At 41.2% G+C, this 26,025-nt stretch overlaps 1 protein-coding gene across 6 annotated transcripts in view; it reads right to left on the bottom strand.

The window, feature by feature from the left end:
- Window positions 1–26,025, bottom strand: part of KTN1 (kinectin 1) — an 84,090-nt gene that overhangs the window by 14,158 nt on the left and 43,907 nt on the right. For 5 of the 6 annotated variants that reach the window (XM_069950380.1, XM_069950383.1, XM_069950382.1 and 2 more), the window contains exons 15-36: window positions 24,425–24,493; window positions 23,731–23,768; window positions 22,038–22,128; window positions 20,443–20,511; window positions 19,879–19,916; window positions 18,364–18,454; window positions 18,005–18,073; window positions 17,885–17,919; window positions 16,740–16,830; window positions 15,761–15,829; window positions 14,785–14,822; window positions 13,421–13,511; window positions 12,839–12,907; window positions 12,265–12,302; window positions 12,033–12,123; window positions 10,479–10,544; window positions 9,927–9,967; window positions 9,313–9,403; window positions 9,145–9,222; window positions 8,754–8,791; window positions 7,917–8,007; window positions 557–643 (exon numbers count right to left, since the gene is read on the bottom strand). In XM_069950380.1, the coding sequence (XP_069806481.1) occupies window positions 557–643; window positions 7,917–8,007; window positions 8,754–8,791; window positions 9,145–9,222; window positions 9,313–9,403; window positions 9,927–9,967; window positions 10,479–10,544; window positions 12,033–12,123; window positions 12,265–12,302; window positions 12,839–12,907; window positions 13,421–13,511; window positions 14,785–14,822; window positions 15,761–15,829; window positions 16,740–16,830; window positions 17,885–17,919; window positions 18,005–18,073; window positions 18,364–18,454; window positions 19,879–19,916; window positions 20,443–20,511; window positions 22,038–22,128; window positions 23,731–23,768; window positions 24,425–24,493 (1,479 nt within the window). The remainder of the gene's footprint in view (window positions 1–556; window positions 644–7,916; window positions 8,008–8,753; window positions 8,792–9,144; window positions 9,223–9,312; window positions 9,404–9,926; window positions 9,968–10,478; window positions 10,545–12,032; window positions 12,124–12,264; window positions 12,303–12,838; window positions 12,908–13,420; window positions 13,512–14,784; window positions 14,823–15,760; window positions 15,830–16,739; window positions 16,831–17,884; window positions 17,920–18,004; window positions 18,074–18,363; window positions 18,455–19,878; window positions 19,917–20,442; window positions 20,512–22,037; window positions 22,129–23,730; window positions 23,769–24,424; window positions 24,494–26,025) is intronic. The other variant, XM_069950384.1, reaches the window with a different exon arrangement.

The following is a 26,025-nucleotide window of genomic DNA, read 5'->3' as shown; positions in this document are numbered from 1 at the left end:
AATCACTAGTCAGAATAGAGCAGAGATCATACAAACTCACTTCCGCTCCATTCATTGTCAATGGGACTGACAACCGTCGACTATGAATGAAACGCTGCTGCATACTTGTGCCCATCGCTCCATTCCTATGCACCTGTTCTTTTGATTGTGAAAAAATAGCATCAACTCCTATTATATGGTTAGGGGATAGATGAATTTGGTGGGACAACACCTTTACAGTCTCTGTCACAAAAAAAAAAAAAAAAAAACTTCTGAAATGTCACTTTTTTTTTTTTTTAAAGTGACAATGACACTAAGCTCCCACGAGCAGTGGATTTGGAACTTTATACAGGTCAGAGCTTTGTTGATCTGATGAGCAAAAAAAAAAAAAATAATTCTCTTAAAAAGGTGGAGTTTTACTTTATGAATGCAGAGCAGTTGGGTTCATCATGGCAGTATTAGCATGTAGTCTTATAAAATCCTTTCCACCATGTCAGAAACCAAGCTAAGAGTCATCAGACAGAGCAGCCGTGCCCGGGTACAATCTGCGCTATGTCCCCACCAGTAGCATTACAACCTTGGCAGTCTTGTTGACTCTCTCTTGTAGCATTTTTTCTGTTGATGCCAATGCCTCCATTGCTTTCCAGTTTTTCTCCCGAAGGTCCTAATTGTTTTTAGAAAGAGTTATTTCAGTTGACCCATGTACTAAAACGTCTTCATAGTTCAATCAGTAATTTGCATTATAAGGGGCTCATTTTACTTTTTCATGCCCAAATTCATCAGACTGTACCAGTGTATCACACACCAAGGCCAGACATATGGAATACTCCTACATGGGTAAGCTGCAAGATAGCAGCCATGACCAACGCTTCTTTGCGAGCAAAAGGTACTTACTGACATGATAGCTGAATGGAGATACGGCTTCTGAGCAACACAAGTGTGATGTCATTAGAAATGGACAAAGTTGTTAAAGGGGTTATCCAGCGCTACAAAAACATGGCCACCTTTGCCCTACTCTTGTCTCCAGCTCAGGTGTGGTTTGCAATTAAGCTCCATTTACTTGAATGGAACTAAGTTTCAAACCCCACCCAATCTGGAGACAAAAGTGGTGCCATGTTTTTGTAGCACTGGATAACCCTTAGGTATCACCACTTCTTGTGTATACAAAGTTTGTGTGCATAATATATATATATATATATATATATATATATATATATATATATATATATATATATACACACACTCACGGGCCACTTTATTAGGTACACCTGTCCAACTGCACGTTACCACTTGATTTCTAATCAGCCAATCACATGGCGGCAACTCAGTGCATTTAGGCATGTAGACATGGTCAAGACAATCTCCTGCAGTTCAAACAGAGCATCAGTATGGGGAAGAAAGGTGATTTGAGGGCCTTTGAACGTGGCATGGTTGTTGGTGCCAGAAGGGCTGGTCTTAGTATTTCAGAAACTGCTGATCTACTGGGATTTTCACGCACAACCATCTCTAGGGTTTACAGAGAATGGTCCGAAAAAGAAATAACATCCAGTGAGCGGCAGTTCTGTGGGCGGAAATGTCTTGTTGATGCCAGAGGTCAGAGGAGAATGGGCAGACTGGTTCAAGCTGATAGAAAGGCAACAGTGACTCAGATAGCCAACCGTTACAACCAAAGTAGGCAGAAGAGCATCTCTGAACGAACAGTACGTCCAACTTTGAGGCAGATGGGCTACAGCAGCAGAAGACCACACCGGGTGCCACTCCTTTCAGCTAAGAACAGGAAACTGAGGCTACAATTTGCACAAGCTCATCGAAATTGGACAGTAGAAGATTGGAAAAACGTTGCCTGGTCTGATGAGTCTCGATTTCTGCTGTGACATTCGGATGGTAGGGTCAGAATTTGGCGTCAACAACATGAAAGCATGGATCCATCCTGCCTTGTATCAACAGTTCAGGCTGGTGGTGGTGGTGTCATGGTGTGGGGAATATTTTCTTGGCACTCTTTCGGCCCCTTGGTACCAACTGAGCATCGTTGCAACGCCACAGCCTACCTGAGTATTGTTGCTGACCATGTCCATCCCTTTATGACCACAATGTACCCAACATCTGATGGCTACTTTCAGCAGGATAATGCGCCATGTCATAAAGCTAGAATCATCTCAGACTGGTTTCTTGAACATGACAATGAGTTCACTGTACTCAAATGGCCTCCACAGTCACCAGATCTCAATCCAATAGAGCATCTTTGGGATGTGGTGGAACGGGAGATTGGCATCATGGATGTGCAGCCGACAAATCTGCGGCAACTGTGTGATGCCATCATGTCAATATGGACCAAAATCTCTGAGGAAGCTTCCAGCCACCTTGTTGAATCTATGCCACGAAGAATTGAGGCAGTTCTGAAGGCAAAAGGGGGTCCAACCCGTTACTAGCATGGTGTACCTAATAAAGTGGCCGGTAAGTGTATATTATATATATATATACACACTGGTGTAAAGTAGAACAGGCTCAGTTGCCCCTAACAACCAATCAGATTCCTCCTTTCATTTTCCAAAGAATCTGTGAGGAATTAAAAGTGAAATCTGATTGGTTGCTAGGGGCAACTGAGTCAGTTCCACTTGTATACTGGAAGTGTCACATGACTTTATTAAAGGGGTTATCCAGAGTTTAAAAACATGGCCACTTTCTTCCAGAGACACCACGACTCTCGTCTCCAGTTCAGGTATGGTTTTCAATTGAGCTCCATTCCTTTCAAAAGGAACAGAGTTGAAAACCCCACCCAATCTGGAGAAAAGAGTTGTGCTGTCTCTGGAAGAAAGTGGCTTTTTTTTTAAAGGATGTTAAACGTTTACACAGGAAGTGGTCCTACACTTAGTCAAAGGAAGTGATCATACCTAATTTACCTTTGACTCTGTTCATTTCTCAGAACATCACACTAAGGCTATGTTACCACACAGTAATTTTGCTCAGTAATTTGCAACCAAAACCAAGAGTGGATTAAAAACACAGAAAAGCTATGTTCACACACTGCTGCTGAGTGGGTGGCCGTCATTTAATGGAAAATAGTTGCTGTTATTTTAAATAAGCAACCATTTATTTGAAATACTTGCCATTATTTGCCCTTAATGGCGGCCAACCACTCAGTTTCAACAGTGTGAGAACATAGCCTTTCTGTGTTTTCCATACACTCCTGGTTTTGGTTGCAAAATACTGACCAAAATACTGTGTGGGAACATAGCTTTGTATTTATTGATGCACCTTTCCACAGCATTGTAAGGCTTGACAAAGTTAAAGGGGTTATCCAAGCTTAGAAAAACATGGCCGCTTTCTTCCGGAAAGAGTAACTCTCCTGTCCTCAGTTTGGGTGAGGTTTTTGTAGCTCAGTACTATTGAAGGGAATGGAGCTGTATAGTAATACCACACGCAATCTGAAGACAGATGATGTGTTGGTTGTGCAAGAACATAGCTATGTTTCTTCTGATTCTGGATAACCCCTTTTAAGTTGACTGTAGAGATCCATGGTGTAAAAATGAGAATAGACCTGTATCTACTGCCAATACTGGAAGCTAGATCTCGTATTGTGTTGTATGGTAAAGGGAAGGGGGTCTCATTTTCATAATCCAATTTGAAACGCTACTTTGGGGGGCTACACTTGTGTGAATGGCTCTTGTGGGAAAGAAAAGTTTGAGAGAAAGAGCAGATTCCAATCCACCAAACAGGAAAAAAAAGATTAACATTCACAATACAGAACAAAACCATCAGCAGACTTCATTTACAGGTTTAGAGAACGTGTGAAAGACAAAGAAATGTAAGGGCTATGTTTCCCCCTTTGGGCACATATGGGGCAAGCGCGTCCATCTTGTTAAATAGACAGATGCTAATAATGATCATTATTAGCGACCATCTAGGTTACATGACGGACGCCTTCCCCGATAAGTTCCCAAAGTGGAAATATAGTCTAAGGCATTCGCATCTGTGCTCTCAACTTTGTTTTACTGTTCCATTGTAGGAGCAGACAAAAAGATCTCAAGCTTTCACAGACCCATTATATGACAAGCACTGGTGGCATCCCATGGATCCCACTAACTGAAAATGTGTGTTTGTTTGTTCTTTAGGGTTTTATCATGGTGTCCATTGTTTAGATGAAGAAAAAAAAAACAGGTCAGTATTAATGCAGATGTAAAAAAAAAAAAGTATTTAAAAAATTTAAGTACTGTCATTTAAGTACAGTAACTGTGTAAAAAAGACACCTGTCACAAAGCTGCTATGCATGTGTAGTTATAGGGCTCGTGCCCGGAACTTGGCTGGCATTAAACCTATCTTCCAGGGCCACTGTTTGCTCTTTGTAGCAGTACCCCCTTTTGCTTTAAGGGGATTTAGATAGTATTCCCCTTTATTCCTTCCTTACAAATGAATAAATAAACCAGTGCTTGGTTTGATCTTCATTGTTTTTCAATTTCTTACCATTTTCAAGATATCAATATTTTAACATGAGAATAACAGCGTGTGTGCATACCTAAAGCTGGCCGTACACATTAGATGGTTGGCTGGTCCCAACAAAATCGGTGGTTTCAGTCAACAATAACTAAAGGCAAACTAACCTAATAGCTCCCTATTGCAAATGGGGCACTTATGATGAAGTTAAGTCTAGAGCGGTGACTAGACACGGGTGGGAAGCCACCCAGATGACTACCTCCCGCCCCTCTCCCTGCCGCACCCCCGGGGATTAAACTTAATTTACTCCGGTATAAAGCTGCTGCTGCAGCCACGGCCGGTACGTGCCACGAGCTGCACAGGAGCTCTATACAGTACTGTAGAGAACCATATCAGCCCAATTGGGCTGATTTTTAACAAGACTGATTGATTGAATGGGTCTTGCAAACATGTCTGGCAATCCAGACCCATACCTGATGGGAACAGCAGATGCAACAGGCTGGACCTATTGCTTGGAGAACAGCACTGGCTTTATCTAGTTGCCCTCTGGTGTACCTGCTCCACATCAAAAAACATTGCATGCAATTATTTTTTTTGATCCGGTATCTGCACACAAGATGGCAAATTGACCTGATCGCTGGACATATGTGAACATAGGTGAACACATGTTCCATGTATATTGTAGACAAAATTAAAAAGGATTGGTACTCACAAGGTAGCGCTGCCTCAAAGTCCAAAACAGACCAAAAGATTAAATCAAGATAGTGCAGATAGTGGTTCATGCATGAAGTCCAGCACATGAAAAGCGGATCCCCATAGCGCCGTAGAGCTGTACAAAAGGGGAGGAGGGATCCGCTTTTCATGTGCTGGACTTCATGCATGAACCACTATCTGCAGCACCTTGACCAGCTTCATGCTGTGGACCATGCTATAGCCCCTCCTTTTTTGCACAGTGCGACGGCGCTATGGAGATTCTATATCTGCATGCATGATCAAAATACAATGGCCGCTGTTGGCGGCGCGAGTCCCGAGGCGCCCCTCACCATGCGGCACTATTTACAAGATATGCTGCGCTTTCATATAAGTTTATTTGAAATGTTAACTGTAATTACAGGTTAAACATCATACTGTTTTATATTTATTATGTATCTTTCTATGAATGCGATTGGCTACATTTTTAGTGATGTGTTCCCTCTAGTCCCCTCCCCCCTCCCCTTGAGAAAAGTGCAAGTGGAGGAGGAAAAATACCAAAAAGTCCTTTTGGGGACCAGCGCTGTTCCGGAGAATTCACAGCCACGATGCAGATGTAGGAAAAGTGGAGTTTATTGTAAAAGCACAGGTATTACGCGTTTCAGAAGACACAGCTTCCTTCATCAGAAAAAGTGCACTTTTTCTGATGAAGGAAGCTGTGTCTTCTGAAACGCGTAATACCTGTGCTTTTACAATAAACTCCACTTTTCCTACATCTGCATCGTGGCTGTGAATTCTCCGGAACAGCGCTGGTCCCCAAAAGGACTTTTTGGTATTTTTCCTCCTCCACTTGCATTCTTCCCACGGGCCCCATTTTCTTTGGGAGTATCCCGGTGAACCTATCCTAGGACTAGCTTGCAGCTCCGGCAAAGAATACAGTATCACCGTCCAAAAAACCATCGAATACCCCACACAAGGGGTGATATGCACAAAGCCCAAGGGGCGAAAAGGTGAGCCTTTAATCACTATCCTTCGCCCACGACACCACTCCTTACGGTATCACACGAGGCGCTGCCTCTTGCCCCTTTTTTTTTTTTTCCTCCTTCTCCCTTGAGAAAAGGGGTGTGTTTGCCGGGCTTTTTCCTTTTTAAACTGCATACTCACCGGACTATACATACTGCACTGTTCTGATGAAGGGAGAATGTTTTAACCTCCTGAAATGCGTAAACCTTGTGCCTTTACAATAAATCTTTTTCTTGATTTAATCTTTTGGTCTGTTTTGGACTTTGAGACAGCACTACCTTGTGAGTACCAATCCTTTTTAATTTTGTCTGCCTTGTTATACGGGCCCCACCATTGGGAGCATCCCGTTCTTTTGGTACCTGTGGCTTGCAGTCCTCTAACCGTTCCTGACCTGTATGGATTTTGAGCTACCTCATTGGGGTGATATGCATACAGCCCAAGGGGCTTAAAGGTGAGTGCAATCATCTAACTCACATACTCCTGGTTCCATCACGGTGAAACACGAGGCACCGGCGCCCTTGTTTTTTCTTTTCTTTACCATGTATATTGTGGGATTCACCATAACTTTAACCCCTATAAACTGCAGAGGTGAAATCCACAACTAAAAAGTTCACATCACAGGCCTATTCCTAAGCAGAACATTTTTTGCAACATGTCAGTAAGGTTTGTAAAAGGAGTACAGCCACAGCGTTGTAGATCACCATAAGTTTTGGCCTACTACATCTCTCCAGTGGTAATATAGGGGGAGGCGGGAGTCTTAGAATGGGCATACACCATCTAAACGTGATCAAAACCATTTCAATCAAAAGAATCGTAGATCAGGGGACATTTCCAATGAAGACTATTTAGAAAGTTGTTCCATTCTGCATTCAGTATAGTGCATAAGTGGGAAAAAAATGTGGTGCAAAGGTGCCGACAGCAGAGGAGGAAACAGCTGGATGCCGTTTGCTCCGCTGCAGTGTTAATTAGATTTTTCTAAAAATATATGTTTAGTTGAAGAACCTCCTGATTCAATAAGGGTAAATGGCTGTCCTCACAGATTGTAGCTGATCACAATGCCCACAGCAGGATTTACCAAGAACTGTCTGGTAGCTAGACACGCTTAGATGGAACATAGATCCAGGCTGTGATGGGGGAGACATGTGGGAAAACAGGAAGGAAATACATTGATGCACTTGTTTTCCATGCTTATTTTAAAGTAACTATAAAAGAACTTCTCTAACGCTCCCATTTAGTCACCTATACATGTATTGGCATTTATAGCACTCGCCTACAGCAATCACTCACCATTAAAGCCAGCCATACACAAGGTTAGCGGTCGGCCAAACACTTGTCTAGCCCATAGTTACTTCTTCCAAGGTCCGGCATACACATGAACAGTAGATATGGCTGACAGAGGAGAGGGCTATAAGCGGCTGCCAGATACTTCTGGCAGCAGCATTGGACACACTGATTCCAGGGCCACCTTGACCATGCTGTCTGAGCAGAGTTCCCATACACACAAGATTGTCACAAACATGAGAACAACGCTGGATGAATTATCTTGTGTGTGTGCATGACCAGTCTAATATGGCTAAGAGTACAAACACACACACCGTATACGCAGCAGATCTGCAGCAGATTTGATGGTGCAGATTTCATGCTGTGTTCAGTTATTTAGATCTAATCTGCTGCGTATCTGCTGCGTATCGCAGCAGAAAATACGCTGTGTATACGGTGTGTGTGTTTGTACCCTAAAGAAACATTACCTTAAAAAAAAAAAAAAAAACACGACAGAATGTCTATGTACTTACATTGTTCTTCTTCCGTTGCTGTTCTACTGCAGATTTTTGGACTTCGAGCTCTGAGAGCAGTTCTGTGATATACTTGTCTTTTGCTGCAATCCTAGAAACACCCACAATAAATCAGGTTAATAATAAAATCAAATACAGTATTATAATATTCTTCCCATTACCTTTTACAGCCGGGTCCTTTTATACTACAAGGGCCAGGTTATAACTGCATAACTCTGCATGGATTTAAAATCTGGCTGAAGCCCCTAGATGAAAGTTGTCCCTGATGGTTTTGGTGACACTGACTGATCTAATGTGTTTGTAGGTTTCCCAACTTCCCTGGATCAGATATGCTTCAATCAGCATGCATGTGTATGAGGAACTTCAGCCGTCAAGCGAAAAGAAAATTCCAATGTGTATAACCACCTCAAAGTGACGCCTAAACCACGAGTCATCCGGGTGGTCCCCTGCAGCTTCTCCCCACCAGCCGCCTTTTTTTAAAGATCTCTTCATGTTCTGATATAGAGAGAAATCTAAATCAATAATGGCTGTGGGTGCAAGAAGCCGCCTCAAGGGACCACCCCAATGACTTATGTTTCAGGCAGTATAATAGTGAGAACAGGTTCCCTTTAAATACGTTTCTTTTGCTTTAACAACTTTGCTACCTTAGCAACATATCTGTCTTCTCTGATCATCAAAAGGGTCATTCAACGTTTATACTGGGACCCCTCTAAATCAGCCAGAGCCTGTGTAAGAAGGGACTCTCGCTCTGGAGGACCTTGCATACCCCTAAAGAAATAAACGACTCTAATGTGAACATAGAGTAATGTTGATTATGGTGCTGGACACTTCACTTACGCTTCTATTAGTTCTTCCCCTTTAGCAACTGAAGAAACCTGAAATTGGTTAAAAAAATAAAAAGTTACCATAAGCAAGCACATCCATCACCTATTATTGAAACAGCCTACAAACCCTGTATAGTCTGATATTGCAGTCATGCTTTCAATAACCTTTGATATGTCCCTTACTTGCTAAAAGTAGCAACAAGTATGGAGAAAATGGATGGCAATATAACTGCAAGATCAGACTACACTGTGAGTAGTCTGTTACCATGGAGACACAAAGGTCTGCATAAAAAAAACAACAACATTTTTTAAGTTATCAATCCCAAAGACATTCCTGGCCCCTCCAAAATTCACAGTGAATAGAAAGAAATTAAAACATTGAAAAGTATGTGCACAATTCACACCTGTTGCAGCTGTTGATCGTGCTTCTTCTGTAGTTCACAGGCCTGAATTCTCAAAATTTCATTTTCTTTTTTTAGACCCTATCAAATAAAGGAAGAAAAAGTACAGTCATGGTGGTTGCCAGCATCATGGCTGCCTTCTCTCTGGCTGCTCTAGGCTTTTAAACTTACTGTTAGTTCCTGAGTTGTGAAAGTTATATTTGCTTCTTTCTCAGAAAGAGCAGTCTCCATGTTCTTGATCTTCTCGTTTTGCTGTTCCACTCTGAAGGTAGATAAAAAATTAGATTAAATTAAATTATTTTAAACCTATACATTTCACAGACATAATATGGTCTTAGACAGGGTGATTATTGTGTAAAAAATCGTTACATCGTTCAAATGTAAGTGATAATCTTTCTGTGTGTATGCAGGCAACAATCAGATGACTAACGAGAAGTCGTTTGTAGATCATTGAAGAGAAAAAAAAAAAAAGTGGCCAGTGTCAGGACTGTGTTTTTCAGCTGTGTGCCACATCGCTGCAATATGTGAACATACCCTTACAGGGGTTAGCCCAAGACCAGATTAAAAATGATCCCTATCTACAGTATAGGGAATAACCAGCAGATCGATGGGGGGTCCAACCACTGGGACCACTAACAATCACAAAAATGGAGGGCACCTGTCCCCTGAGTGTATTGGGGTGGTCCCAAACTCTCTCTCAATGGCTGATATCTTTCCTCCCATCTCTACATGTGTATGTGGGGATCAGGAGAGACTGCTGTCAGCATAAACATGGAAACACTTACATCCTTTGAAGCTCCTTCTCTCCTGTTGATGACGAATCTTTCTATGAAGGAAAAAATATAATGGTCACCAAATTGAATTGTATGTAAGATCATCATCTCAGGCATCTTTCATATGATCTGTGCGCCGTCTGTAGCCACTGACCCGTAGTTATGGACAGCACTACAGAAAAGTACCTGCACTGCACAGACCTATTCATTGAAGTGTAGTGATCTGTGCCGCAATTGTGAACCCAAACTAGAATCTGTCCGTTTTTTTGAGGCATGGACATGTAAACTGGGCCACTCAAATGTATGGGTCTGTAGTGCTGTCCGTAACTGTGGAAAGCCTAAGGAACATGCGAAAGAGGCCTCACAAGGAGGATTTAATTCCCCAGTAACAAGAATGGTAAAACAGACAGTGTATCATGATTCCCCAGCAGCAGCAGCTCTGCTTCAAGCCATGATAGAAGCAAGTTACTAAAAACACTTTCTTATTACCAGTATACACTAAATAGTCATTTCAATAGGACTTCTGTTTGCTCTCCTTAAAAAAAAGTGTACAATGTGCTGTACCTGCAGGAATTGCTGCTTAACCTCTTCTATGTGGACTTTTAGCTGTTGACTTTCCTTCTGTAGACCCTAAAAAGTATAAATCAGTTTTTAAAGAACCTTCCTCATCAGCAAGATATGAACATATATATTTTAATTGTGTAATCTTAGGCTGGGTTTACATATATAAGTTTGCATAGGGTTGCGTTTTTTGTCTAAAAACTGACCACAACTGATGTCACAACTGATGCCAAAAATGCATCAGTTGCCATCAGTTTTTCTATCCTTTTCATTAAAAACCATCAGTTGCCATCAGTTGTCACAAGTTGCTCTCATAAGTTGACATTTTTTTTCCCCAGTATGTTTTCCTGTCATTTTCAATGGGATTTGCGGGGGAGCACACGGGGGGGGGGGGGGGGGGGGGGGGGTATATACTAATTGGGGGAGCTCACAGGGGGCTATATACTACAAGGGCAGAGCGCACAGGGGGCTATATGGGAGGGGAGAGCACACAGGGGCGCTAATTGGGAGGGGGAGAGCGCACATGGGGAGCTATATACTATTGGGGGAGAGCGCACAGGGAGGCTGTATACTAATTGGGGGAGCTCACAGGGGGCCTATATGGGAGGGGGAGGGTGCACAGGGGGGCTATATGAGAGGGGGAGAGCACACAGGGGGGGCTAATTGGGAGGGGGAGAGCGCACATGGGGGGCTATATACTACTAGGGGAGAGCACACAGGGAAGCTAAATATTACTGGGGGGGGCAACAGGGGGGCGATATACTACTGGGGGACCAAGGGGGGACTAGGGGAGGGGGAGAGCACACAGGGGGAGAGATGTTTATTTTGTGCTACTATTTGCCTGAACGCCGGATGCTAGAGCGCTCTATTCGATTGAATTGGTGCAGCGCCGCATCGCCGGAGTGGCAGTCTGCCAGGACGCTGCAAGATGCGTCCTAACGCACCGACGGTCCGGCGATGCGGCGGCCACTAGTTCACCGCCGCACATTTTGAACGATCCCATTGAAAACAATGGGATCAGTTCAATGATGTGTTTCCCTCCGGCGCTTTTCTCCTGCACCGGAGGGAAACGCCGCCGCACTGCCGGACATATGTAAACCCGGCCTTACAGCTAGGAACACACTAAACTTATCCTTTTTTTTTTTTTTTTTTTTTTTAACAATTTAAATAAGTTGGACTAATAAAAAAAAAACCGCATGTCTAGACATAGATTGCTATGGCGCCCTCTGCTGTTATCATCTCATATTAAAAAACGTCATAATAATAATAATAAAACAAAAGAGGACAGAATGTGTCTGTGTTCAGGAGGGATCTGCCCTATAGGTGTGAGACAGGACTAGGCATTGCAAGCCCAGACAATCTACCTCTGATCAGAGCGGGAGCCGTCTCTCAGGAGTCATACCTATACTCAGGACAGATATATTGCAGCCTTTTTTTTATCTATACAGATGCTGCAGCACCTCCATACATGCCAGTGCCCCTGGTACTCCTGGTAGGAAGTATTAGGCACTACTTTATCTTACTCATGGCAATGGCTTAGAGAGAGATTAGTGTTACCTCAATTTGTCTTTCCTTCTCCAAGATCACCTTCTCACGTTCATTAAACCGTTCCTCTATTGCCCTTAAACTGTCCTCTTTGCCCTTTAATCTAAAAAATATCAAAGACAACATCAGACTTGGCCACATGCATCTAATTTTACATACAAAAAACTCAAACTATGGTTATATATTGCATAATTCTCTTAATTATTCCAGTGATTTGCATAAAAATAGGTGTTAATATACATACTGATTCTGAAGCTCCTGAACTTGTGTAGTAGTGGAGACCTATAAGAAAACAAAAATAGCGGCACTAAACACAAGCCTGACAGAAAATAGTGGTGCAGTGCATAAATATATATGAGAGAAAACGCAACAGACAAACTAAATACTAAATTGAGCCCTTAAAGGGGTAATCCAAGATTAGAAAAAACGATGTTCCTACAAAAACAGCAGCTCCCCTGTCCTCAGGGTGTATGTGGTATTGCAACTCAGCCTCATTCACTTTGGAGAAACTGAGGAAATGATGAATATGGTTTGTAGAAGAAAGAAGCCATGTTTTTCTAAGAATGGACAAACCCTTTAAACTGCATCAACAACATGTCAAAAGTTTAAATAAAAAGGTAAAATTACAATGGTCATTTAAGGTCAGTTAAAAAAAATATCCTGCTGCAGATCTACAACAAAGTGCAGCAAAATCTGCAACATATTAAGCATTCCTTCCCTTAAAAAAAAAAATTCTGACCCATGAGAAGTTTTGCTGGGTCAGGATCTCTTTGTGACCATGATATTTCTGAATACGGCACACTCATTTTAGGCATTACCTGTTGAGCCTTCTCAAGCTGGCTACTTGCCAACGCTTCCTTCAGGGCTTCTATCTCTTTAGTCAATTCCTTTACAATGAATGAAAACAAGACAAATGGGAGACTAGACCACAACACAATGGCATGCAATACAAAGTGGAAGTGCAGTAGCCCATTCACAAGGTTTCTTTCTTAAAATACCAAAAGTTTTCTTTTGCTTGGCAAAAAAAAAAAAAAAAAATCCACTTTTTACTATTATTAGTGACCAATGGTCTAAAGCTCATCTGATGAGACGGATGAATGAACTACAATGTGATGCACAAGAATATAAATAATTGTAGACCTGGCATTATCATAATAATATTAATGTACATGGGCGAATTAGCCAAAAAAACCAAAGACCTACATTCTTCCAGCTCCTCATGCAGGTAGGGAGTATGAATTTGTAAGAGATTATCCCAGCTCCCCACAAGATCATGGCGATTTGGTGATGTTTTCAAGGAGTTCTCTCATAGAGACAGTTAAACATAAATGCACAGGTTGGCTATATGGCAGCCAAGTGGGGCACCTCTAGAGGGCAGTAGCGTGGATGTATGATAATACCTGTACAGTTCTCCCCTCCTTGTCAGCTCGCATCTGCTCAGCTTGTAGAAGTTCTTCTACAGACTTAATCTTGCCATCCTTCTCATGGATCCTTAAAGATAAACCAACATTTTACACAATATAAAAATAACGTTTCATATCTGGTAACTACACAATTCTAGCTTTGAAGTTTCAGCTCTAACCAGTCATGTTAGTGGCAATGATTGCAGAAGGCCATTATTATACAGCAACCAAGAGAGGTCATATAGCTTTACGGACGCAAGATGTCATATATGATCTTAATACTCAGGGTCCAAATGGTTAGTTAATACAGCAAACAGAGCAGCCAACAAGAGCAGATGTCTAATTGTCACAGGTAATCAGGAGTTGCCGGTATGCAACAGCATACAGCAATATGGCTTCTTGGGATACATGTGACAGTATCAGTTATACAGATTGGTAAATTACTTCAATTTAAAAAAAACCTTAAATCTTCCAGTACTTATCATCTGCTGTATGTCCTGCAGGAAGCGGTGTATTCTTTCCAGACTGACACAGTGCTCTCTGTTTATCACAGGAACTGTCCAGAGCATTATCAAATCCTCATAGAACTCCTCTCCTGCTCTGTACAGTTTCTGACACGGACAGAGGTGGCAGCAGAGAACACCATATCAGACTGAAAAGAACACACCACCATATAAATACTGGAAGATTTGAAATTTTTAAATAGAAGTAATTTACAAACCTGTATAAGTTTCTGACACCAGTCGATTTTTTTTTTTCACTGCCGTACCCCTTTAAGGGTCATGTCATGTGGAGACATACTGTCACATGTATCCCAAGAAGCTGTGTTCATGTGGTGTGTTGAGGTTGCATAAAGGCAACTCCTGATCACACTTAGCTGTGACAATTCGAGATTAGAGATTACACACACAGTGTAAGGGCCCTATTCCACGAGACGATTATCATTCAGATTATCGTTAAGTTGTACGAATCTAAGCGATAATCGTTTGGTTGTATAGCAGTTAACAATTAACAACCGAACGAGAAATCGTTAATCGTTCAATAAGACCTGGACCTATTTTTATTGTTGCTCATTCGCAAATCGTTCGCATTGAATAAGACGTCATTCAGTCATTTGCAGTAGTGACGAACGCAATAGCGACGACAAGACGACCGCAAGAACGATCGTAAGTAATGATTATCGTTCCATGTAAATGGGTGAACGATTTCAGGTCTTTCGCAATTGTGGTCATTTGGATCATTCATCGTTAACGATTATGCGAACGATAATCGTCCCGTGGAATAGGGCCCTTAACGGCAAACTATATTCCTTTCTGACAGGTTAACGTCTACAAAAATAAACAAATAAAACAGATACTTACACATTTTTCAGATCATCAACAACAGAAGTGAGCGTTACCTAAAATAACAAACACATCACTGAATTACAGCAAAAATATACAAAGTTAAACCATAACACATGTAGTACATAGAGTTCCATATGACTCCTGTAAAACGGTTGTCCAGTGCCATAAAATAAAAAAAAAAAAAAAAAAACACACACACTTTTAAACAAAATAAATTATTTGCAAAAATTTGCCACCCTCGTATTTCTACCTTGACTCCGCCACAGTCTTGTTCTTCCACTTAAAATGAATGTACCATCGTATTATATGGTTTCCACACACAGCACCGGTCCAGCCTGAAGCACTGGAGGTGGGTCCACCCGCTACCAATATGATGAAACCCCCTCCCCTCAGTGACGCGGCTCCATTGATTGAAGCACTGGAGGTGGGTCCACCCGCTACCAATGTGATGAAACCCCCTCCCCTCAGTGACGCGGCTCCATTGATTGTAATGGAGCCCGTCACCGAGGGGAGGGGGTTTCGTCACACTGGAGGTGGGCTGGCCCGCCTCCAGTGCTTTAGGCTAGGCCGGTGCCTGGGAAAAGATCAGCACCATGCGCGGGAACCAGGTGGTGGTTCAAAAAAAAAAAAAAAGAAAAAAAAAGGACTGTGGCACCGGCATCCCTGCGACTATTCATATGAAAAACTGATGGTACTTTCACTTTAAACCTTCCTTTCACCCCTAAGCATAATAACTGTTTCCTTTACAAGGGCCAGCAATTCATTGTTGATGACAGAAGAGCTGGAGATCAGCTGTTCAATGAGAAACCTCCTTTTTGTCAGCTGCCCACACTCAAAAAATCATTAGCGGCCCGCACATCTTCGCGAACAACATTAACGTCCAACTATGGATTTTAGTTATCAGGCCACATGATCGCCCATCTGCAAGACTGCTTGAGACTTGGAAAGGCTCTACATATAAGCGCTGATGGGCCAATGTAAAAGCGATTACCTGGTCGTTGTGTTGTGCCTTGAGATTCTGCAAATCCATTCTTAAGGATGCATTTTCATCCCTCAGCAACTGCATTAAAAATAAATAAATAAAATAAATAAATAAATGAAAAAATTAATGTTGAACCCAACAAACCATTCAAAAGATCTATAGAAGTCTATGGTAAACACAGAAAGCAGTTCTGTCACATATATCTGTGTAATAAAAAAAAAAATTATATATATATATATATATATATATATATATATATATATTTATTACAGATGTCCCTGGCATTATAAAAATTTTTTTTAAATGTCACAAAGACACTAAAAGTTGTGATCAGTCGGGATCTGAGCGTTCCGACCCCCTTGATTTCCAGATATAGCCCTAAGAAGAATGCATTTCTGTGTGTTCAATCCCCGGACCTCTGCACCTGGCGAGAAAAGCCCCAGTATAAGTCTATGGAGCTTGTTTCAGTGACATTGAGGATGCAGGAGGCCAGAGAGGGAAGTCGGTGGGGCTCTAAAGCACTTTTGACATGTCTCTATGACAATTTTTTTTTTTTTTTTTTTTTTTTTTTTTAAATGAATGGGACTTTTATATTATTTATACTGTTGATTATATATAAAATAAAGATTTAAAATAAACATTTGCTTCCACATGAGAAAAGGGTATATGACTATACAGAGAAGCTTTAGAAAAAAAATAAATTAAGCTGCCATTTAATTTTTTTGTTAAACTGATTGGGAGAAATCAGATTATATATGCCAGGAACTATGGGAATTTATGACCTTCTAGATGCCGAAGTAAATTAACTGCAAGGTTATGTCCACACAAAGTACACATAGGGGGAGAATGTTTAGCCAAAACCAGAAAAGGATGCACATTCTTCTACTGTAGGTTCTCTGCGTCTGTTCCACTTCTGGTTTAGGCTTATACTGATCAAATACTACATATGAGCCCAATCTAAGTATAAAGCAATGGTCTGAAGAATTACCCGTAAATTCTCTTCTTTGTTGGCCACCTCTATGAGTCCGGCCTCCAACAGCTCCTCAACGGTCTTCAGTTTTTCATCCTTTTCTTGCACACTTTAAAGATGGAAAATATTGGGAGGTTACCATAGAATATTAGACAGTATTTAGCCTACGAATCACTACAGATCACTTCTGTAACTGCCTTTCCCTAATAAATGTATTATTGGAGATTTGATTACCGGTGGCGGAAGTTGTTGGCTGCCTGGAAAAGACGGCTATAGCCATAGGCCATATCCATGTTTACCAGGACTCCCTAGAGTTGCAAGCAATTTCTTCAGCCACCGGTAATCAAATGCCAACGAGGTTTGCTCATCTGAATTATGAGTATGACTCCATTTACATGTGACCTGTAAACTTCCCAGTACTGCCAAGTGAGATCATCAACAGCATATTACTATAATATAACTAAACAGGCTACTAAATATTACATAATACCTAAAAATTACATAATACCTAAATATTACATAAGGCTCCCATGAAAGGTGAACAATACGTTCACACAAAATGCATAAATAAATTCAAAGCTATCTCCAACTAGTTGAAAATTTCTGCTACATTTAAATAAAAGAACGTTTGACCTCTGCTTGCTGCAAGAGACAGTCTCTATTTTATAGTCTAAGGACAACTGCAGCAATACTGTAATCACAGCTAGCTGGAGAAAGAAGCCTTTAGCCAATCACTTCTCCCTCTAACAATTTCACTATAATCAAACAGGGATTGATATATGAATCATAGCTGGTAGGGTGAGCTGAAGCCACCTGTGACCGCCTCAATGACTCATGGTTCGGGCAGTAAAAGTAATAAAAGGTCCCCTTCAAGAAGAAGTCAAAAACAGGGTAACTAGTCATCTGGGATACTGCCCAGCTGTTCTGGGCTTGATTGATAGAAGTCTCCTTGTGTATAGGGCGAGTACTATCAATCAAGCCCAGTGTAGCAAGTAGAAGCCTCCTAGGACCACCAAGATTGCCAGCCTCCTGGTTCCTGACTACAACATTTCAGAGTAAATCAGTTGTAATATGGGAGTCTGTCCCATTTTATTCTCCCTGTGGTTCAGACTGCACAAAACTGATGACTGGTTCCAGTTAAGGGGGGGATAACAGAAAGTTACCTCTTCTCCAATTGAACAAGCACTTCTTTATTTGTCTGAAGAGGAAAAGACAAAACAATAAGTCAATGCTATATAAACTTACCGCAAAGTATGGAACACAAATGGCGTGTGCTCCTTTACCTGGTCTTGTGACTGCTCCTGCAGCTTCTGCACCTGTGCCTGTAATTCTTTATTAAGATCCTGCAGAGCCTGACATGAAAAGGAGATTGGTTTTACATGATTAGTCTTGAGGGCGCACTTATTACAGTGTCATGGTACTTAAAGATCAATGTGATCAATAGTAGCAAAGTTCAAACAAAAGAGACAGGTTACTGTCTCTCCTTGCCCATTGAAGTTGGGTTTATAGAAGGGGCATATGGATGTCCCCAGTCTCGGACTATCCTCTATGAGCTTCAGCAAAGACAGCAGGTAGTAGTGGCTCCCACATGATATCACTTATTCCTTGCAGTAATTGTAAGCCAGCAATATACTGCATATACCTTGTGATCCTGGATAGTGTTGGTCACTTTCCCATGTTCAGCCTCAAGTCTCTCCTCCAGAGCTTTGATCTTTTCATTCTTTTCCTTAATACTGAAAGTGGGGAAGGAACACACACATTTAGTGAAAGTTTATAAGGAACACATAGAAACACATAGAAATCCCTGCTCATTCTATGTTAAAGCAATACTGTATTTACCAACCCCCAATTGCTGGTACAGTCCGTTTGATTATAGTAAATCATTCCTGGTCCTGTCTTTTAAAATGCACCCAATGCCTTAGTTAGAGTAAGAAATTAGCCTAGAGTGTCTATGTCCTAGGCCTGCGACGCCTCTCCTTTCTTGCTGCCCACCCTAATCATTAGGGACATGGCTGGGAGTGACTTACTTATATCCAACAAAAAATACAAGCAGTTTGGGGAGGGTGGGGGGATACAGTATCACATTAAGGAGTCCAGTGGACAGTGTCACTCAATGGACTGGACCCTTCAATATGGAAAGATCAGATATTTCTAGATATTGGTTAGTGATATGAAGCTCAAATTATATTGTCATAGGTTTTGGCAACAGCTAGAGAGCCACATGTTTTGGGAAACTGAAAAAAAAATTATGTTCACAAACTGAAATTCTCAAAGCCATCTGTAGGTGGCATACCTAACCAACTTAAACTTTCTTGAAAGGGCATATATCACCTAAAACATGTACTTTTATTGTAATCTGGTTCTATTTTCAGACTATTAGTGACAAGCCTTACAGCCAGACTCATGGACATGGACTACAATAGACAGTCTGTCCCTTTCAGATAAATGTGAAAGATAACTGAGCGTACTCTGTAAGCTAGTGGTGTCACATGATGCTGTACAGATCACTTTACAGCAGCCTCCTCTTATCGCTACAGACAGAACAAGAAGTCTCAGCTAAGTTTTAGTACCACTGGTGAAAATGAAAACTACAAGATTATATATTATAATATAGAAAGTTCTTCTGAAGATGTGTTCACAAATTCAGGTTTTTAATTGCAATTAATTGCAATAAAGCCAGGAACGGATCAGAACTAAAGGACACATGTAAAGTAAATAAGACTACTCTTCTTTTCATATGAATTCCTGGATCTGTATTCGATAATTGTAAATAAAAAGCCTGAACGTGTGAACACGTCCTTAGTCAAGCTGTTAGAAATTCTAACCCACTGCTGCACTGGTTTCTGTTAAAGCTGGATAACAACCAATGGCGGACACCATTGACGCTCCCATATGGATACCACCCAGAATTCCCAGGCTCCATAATAGCAGATCAGATCTGCTTATCCCAATCCAATTATGGATATGTTGTTCAGAAATCCCATTAGGGAGTGGTACATGCGGGAGTGGTACATGCGGAAGTACTACTTGTCATCCAGAGACTTTCTTATAATCTGAGCTTCACACATTTCGGTGCCATCATCACTCATTTTTAAGGTTTCTCATGCAGAACAGAAATAAAAATATGGGTTATCATAGAAGTCTGAAAAACATATACCTCTTTTCCAATTGTTCCAGCGTCTGAGCAGCAGCAGACTGAAATAGAACATTAAGACTATTACTATATTAATAAGCTGGCAATGCAAAACACAAAGGGTAAACTAAGGTGATTATCTGAAGGTTAAAGGTCATCCCTATCCACAGGGTAGGAGAGAACTATCTGACCAGTGGTGGTCCGACCATTGTGACCCCCCCACCAATAATAAGAACAGTGGATCCTTATCCTGTAAGTAGAGTAGCAGTGCACGCATTCAGCCACCTCTACATTCAGTCTCTAGAGGGCTTTTAAATGATGACAAGTGCTGAACTCAACTATATCCTGAAGCTCCATAGAGAAGGAATAGAGTGGTGGTCAAACATGCACATTGCTGCTCCATGCATTTGGGGGGAAAAAGTTGACTGTGGTTCTCGGACCCCTGCTATGTTCAAGTACAGAGCAGGGTCCCGTCCCCTGTGTACTATATATTGTTACTAGAATGCATGTGACTATAGCACAGCATGGCAGCTTCTCCACAGGTGACCCCATTTTTCAGTATGGAGAACATATCTGAACCCTCCTGACCTGTTCACTCTTTGCAGACTGAATCTTCTGTAGCTCAGCTTTTAGTGATATGTTTTCTCTCTGTAGTGTCTGAAAGAGAATGAAATGTCAGTGACAGGTCCATCAATCATAGACAGATGACAACTATAGCATGATGAATGACCAAGGTGCCCATAGAGAATAAAGAGAACCAGCCTTCAATGGTATGGCGCCAACAACAAACTTGAGGCACTGAATGGAGAAAGGGCGGTGTAGTTATGAAAAAACATTTGCCCAAGTAGAATAGCTACGGCTTACGAAGAAGTGGGCTGCAAGCAGTGTGACGCTACAGCTTCCAGCACTTACTGATGGTTGGCAGTAAGACCATAATGGGAGTTGTAGTCTCAAATTTGAAGTTAGTGATCCTCTTAATGACCACTGATGTACCTTTCTACAGCAGTCATTAACCCCTTCAAGACCGAGCCCATTGATGCACAGATGTCCGGGTCAAATTAATGCAATGTTCCTCCTCTCCTTCTAAGAGCCATAGCGGTTTTATTTTTCCACCCACAGGGCTGGTTGGGGTGTCGTTTTTTGCGCCATTATCTCTAGTTTTTATTACTATCCCATTGGTGAAACAGAAAAATTTTGATAGCTTTTTATTATTTTTTTTCTGATATATAATATTAAAAAAATCAGCAATCCTGGTGTGCTCCCCCCCCCCATTTACGCCGTTCACCGCGCAGGAACAATAATGTAATATCTTAATAGATATGTAATATGTTTATTAAATTTTTTTATTTATTTTTATAATGGGCAAGGGAGTATATTAAACTTTTATTGGGACGGAGTTTATGAGAGGTTTTTTAATACTTTTAAAAACTTTTTTCACTACACTTTTTTTTACCCCCACTTGTTTTCACTGTAAATTATGCAATCATTAGATTGCATATACTGATCTATGCTATGCCGCAGCATAGCATAGATCAGAGTTATCGGCGATCTGTGCATAGAGCCTGCCTGAGAGCAGACTTTATACACAGATCACTGAACTGACAGGACGGAGGTAAGAGGCTTACCCCCACCCGTCGGTACATGCATTTGGAACCCATCCTGCACACATCAGTAACCCTGTCAGTGCAGGAATATATACAGTGCAGTGCATATATACATTCCTACTGCACGAGGTAAGTGCAGTAGGAACATATATAAACAGATTGCTGAGGGGAAGGGGTTAAAGATCTTTATTCTAGGTTGCTGGCTTTTTTTACAGCAAGCCTAGAATAAGGAATTGAGGGCCCCCTATGCAGAGATTGCAGGTGCTCAGCAGACGTTTCTCTGTTTATGATAGATTAACTCTATATCCCAAGATCAGATTGTGACCACGAAATGTAAAGGAACTGTAGTACTTACCCATTGGCATTCGGATGACTTTGTCTTCTATGCCAATGGGTTTCCACAGTAGACGGGGGGCCTTGTGCCATGGATGCCTATGTACCCGGCAGTGTCTGCAGTCTTCAGACCCCAACCAATCAAAACTCTACACATTTTACACAAATTTTAAAAGTTTTTTTTTTTAAATGATAGGTACACTAAGTATTAAAACGTTCTCTATTATTAGACAGCTCATACATTACCTTTAATTCCTCTCCGCTGTTTGCAAAATTAGCTTGTTCCAGGGCAACAGCATCCTTCACTTGCTTAATCTCCTTGTCTTTCTCTTCAATACTGCAAAGACAATAAGATGCCCGGATTACTGATGGAGACGTCACATATAAGAAACTCTCTTTAAAGGGCATGTGTCACTTACATTTTCTTTCAGTCAGAAACTAAAACTTCGAATCTGTATCTATTTTCTGACTATAGTTTTTATTTTTTTGTACAATGTTATGGCAGCTGCAATCTTGCCTGAACTGTTCTTAACAGCATTTAGTGACATGCTTTACAGCAAGACTCATGGACATAGACAACAATAGAGTCTGTCCTCTTGAGGTGAATGTAGAAAAATTACTGAGTGTACCCTGTGACCTCTGAAGAGGTCATTCCACAGTGAGCTGCTACTGTCTGCTAGCCTCCAACTACTGGTGTCACATGTCGCTGCAAAGCTGTACACATTACTTTACAGCAGCCTCCTCTAATCCTTACAGACACAACAGAAAGTCTTAGTTAAGTTTTAGCCCCAGTGGTTAAAATGAAAACTGCAAGATCTCAGGATTTTATAATATGGATAGAAAAATAGAAAATTAGAAAAAAAAAAACACCACAAATTCTTTAAAAATATGTTTAACATAAAAACATTATTTGAACAATAAATCATTTTCTGACAACACATTCCCTTTAATGTAAAATGGTTCCCAGTCCCTTTTGATAGTACTTTGGGTTCCATTATGGTAGTTTTGACAGGAAGAAGAGTGCTGCATGCCATGATATTCTTCCCATAAATTACTAAGTAAGGCTTCAAACAGTATTGTAAAAGCAAAATGAGTAATATGGTATCAGCATGACTACTCCTTCCAGGAAGACGTATTACTCAATGATGTGCCATACACGTTTGGCCTCCTCATCGGGTTATAAGTAACTAGACAGGAAGTAGCAAAAGGAGGAGATACATGTACAAACATAAAAGACTGACCTACTCCCCATCTCGTACAGAACACAATGCCCTGTCCTTATGAAGAGGTTCTTTATCACGCTTTAAACGGGTAGTGCGGCGGTAAAGAATTATTGACAGAATAACACACATTACAAAGTTATACAACTTTGTAATGTGTGTTATGTCTGTGAATGGCCCCCTTCCCTGTGTTCCATTTTAAGAAACTTTGTAATTGGGTTTATTAGCCGAAAAATACATTTTTATCATGAAAAAACTGTTTGAAGCCCCCCCCCCCCAACTGTCTTCATTGTTCTCTATGGAGAGGGTAGGGGTGGAGGGAAATGAGGCACCAAAACAGGACAACAAAGTTAATTTACAGCTACTACATCACTGGGCTATCTCCTCTGAGGTCAGCACTGACCTCTCTGGACTCTGAATCACAGCTTTCACACAGTTCCCTCTGTGTAATGCTTTGTTCTCTGCTGCCACTAATCTCCCTCCTCCCCCCTCCCCACTCCATAGAACAGACTGGTCGCGACTGATGTAAACCAGTCAGGATTTCCTGATAATGAGCAGTGGATGACAGAAAGGAGAGGAGGGGGAAGGGAGGGGGACTTGGGAAAGTCTTTTTGAATGCAGATAATTACAATTACAAAGTTTCCTAAAATCACCTGGACTATTGAAACATGAAACAGTGACACTTTATTCTTTACAGAAGAATCAATAGATGTACTTACGTTTTCTGCAGCTGTTCAGCAATGACTGATGCTGAAGCCTGGAAAAAAAGAAGCTTCATGTGAATCAACCCCAATGAAAGGTGCATGAAAATACAGAGATTACAGGGTAAGCAGGCTCACAAGGAAAGGCCTACCAAATGCGTAGGTTTTATGTTGCATTATTGCACAAATTAAATATTACTGTGTTCATATATATATTTTCCAATAAGAGCCAGCTTCTATTCAATGTAAAAGCAGCACAGAGGAACACATTGGACAACTCTGATACCCAATGTAAGCCTTGTATTATTACAAGTGTTATAAAAGCTTCTTCAAAATACAGCGCCACTCATGTCCATGAGGTTCTGTGTGGTACTGCAGCTCAGCGAATAGGACTAATGAGCAAAAACATATGGCAAAATTCGTCAAAGATAGCAGGTAGGCTTTTCTACTCATGTAAAACCTCTTCTATAGATAGATACGTTCACTGTACACAATGCACAGAGAAGTATCAAGTTTAGAGGCATTTTAAGATTAGAAGCAGAACCCCATAGGGAAACCATCTAGGTATCCTGTGTTCCAAAGAGTTTTACCCTCATACAACTGGAAAGGAGAAGGCTAGCTTGAGGGTGATGGATGTCTCACAAGGCAGAGTCTTCAGCAAGTCATCTCACCATGTAGAAATGTCTACATATGAATAGATTGGAATTCTTACCTGCACTTGCATTTGTGCAATGTATTTCTGTAACTGAACGTTAAGTGATTCATTCTGTTTCCTAAGATCCTGTATATATGAAAATAAATAAGAATAAAACATTCCATACAATTCTATGCAAAACAGATATCAAAACTTAAGGCTATGTTCCCACAATGTAAAAATATGGGGGGGGGGGGGGGGGGGGGGGGGGGGAAACGTCCGTTCTTGCAAAACAATGGTGGTTATTAATTATCATGGTCATTTATAACCATTATTTGCTTTTATTTTTATAGTGTGGGAACAAAGCCTAAAAGGTATATTCCCTCGAGCCTGGGCCGCAAGCACTGACCATATAAGTGCAGGTCCTACTTTTTGCAGTTCAGTCTCCAAATACACGAACATCTAGAGTCACATGCATTTGGCCAGAATAACAGAACCTATAACACTGGCGTTTGCGGATCGGCAATTGTGGACAGCAAAAGGCTCTCATATAAAGGAGATTTAAAGGGAATCTGTCAGCTCCTGGGCCCTACCTGAGGTGCTGATAGTGTGCTGTAGCTGGCAGCCCCCAGTGAGCATGGTGCCTTTTTGGTAATTTTCTGTGCAGCAGATTATGTACAATCTTATGTCTCCTACTGTACTAAAGAGTCACAGAGCAGTTGTTCCTGCCACACTCTGGCATGCATCCTCCTCCCTCTTCATGAATAATCAATGCTGCCCGGCCTCCTACTAGCTCAGCTGTCAGATTGCAGATCAGAAACACTCAGGTATAATTGAATCTCTTCTCCCTGATGTGTTGGAGCTGTGGTATAGGGGTAACTCACCTGTCTAAAAACCAGCCAGCAGTTCATTCTCTGGTTCAAATCCCCTGATGGAAATTAAATACGTCTTTTTTTTTTCTCATTATTGTAACGTTTTTAAGGCTATGTTCACACACAGTATTTTTGCTCAGTATTTTGCAACCAAAACCAGAAGTGGTTTGAAAACACAGAAAGACTATGTTCACACACTGTTGAAATTGAATAGATGGCTGCCATTTAATAGCAAATAATTACTGTTATTTTAAAACAACGTCCATTATTTGCCATTAAATGACGGCCCTCCCTTCAATTTCAACAGTGTGAGAACGTACCCTTTCTGTGTTCTCAATCCACTCCTGGTTTTGGTTGAAAAATACTGAGCAAAAATACTGTGTGTAAAGATAGCTGTAAAAATGATACAATAATGAGAAAAAAAAGACATTATTTAATTTCCATCATGGGATTCAAACAAGAGAATGAACTGCTGGCAGGTCGCTAGACAGGTGAGTTACCCCTAGACCACAGCTCCAACACATTAGGGAGAAGTAGGAGTACAGTAGTACAGTAGGAGACGTGAGATTGTACATAATCTGCTGCACGGAAATTTACCAAAAAGGCACCATGCTCACTGGGGGCTGCCAGCTACAGCACACTGTCAACACCTTAGGTATGGCCCAGGAGCTGACAGATTCCCTTTAAGAATAATAAAGGGGAGAATAGACAAGTTTAATCCTAATTATTTTTTATGTAAAAAGCAAAACCGCACACATAGTTCAGTAGAGATAACCTCGCTTTTCATTCTGATCAGTGGCAAGATAG

Source organism: Dendropsophus ebraccatus, chromosome 13 (assembly GCF_027789765.1).
Source record: "Dendropsophus ebraccatus isolate aDenEbr1 chromosome 13, aDenEbr1.pat, whole genome shotgun sequence".
In the NCBI taxonomy this organism is placed as follows: Eukaryota; Metazoa; Chordata; class Amphibia; order Anura; family Hylidae; genus Dendropsophus; species Dendropsophus ebraccatus.
This window is presented reverse-complemented; position numbering and strand designations above follow the sequence as displayed.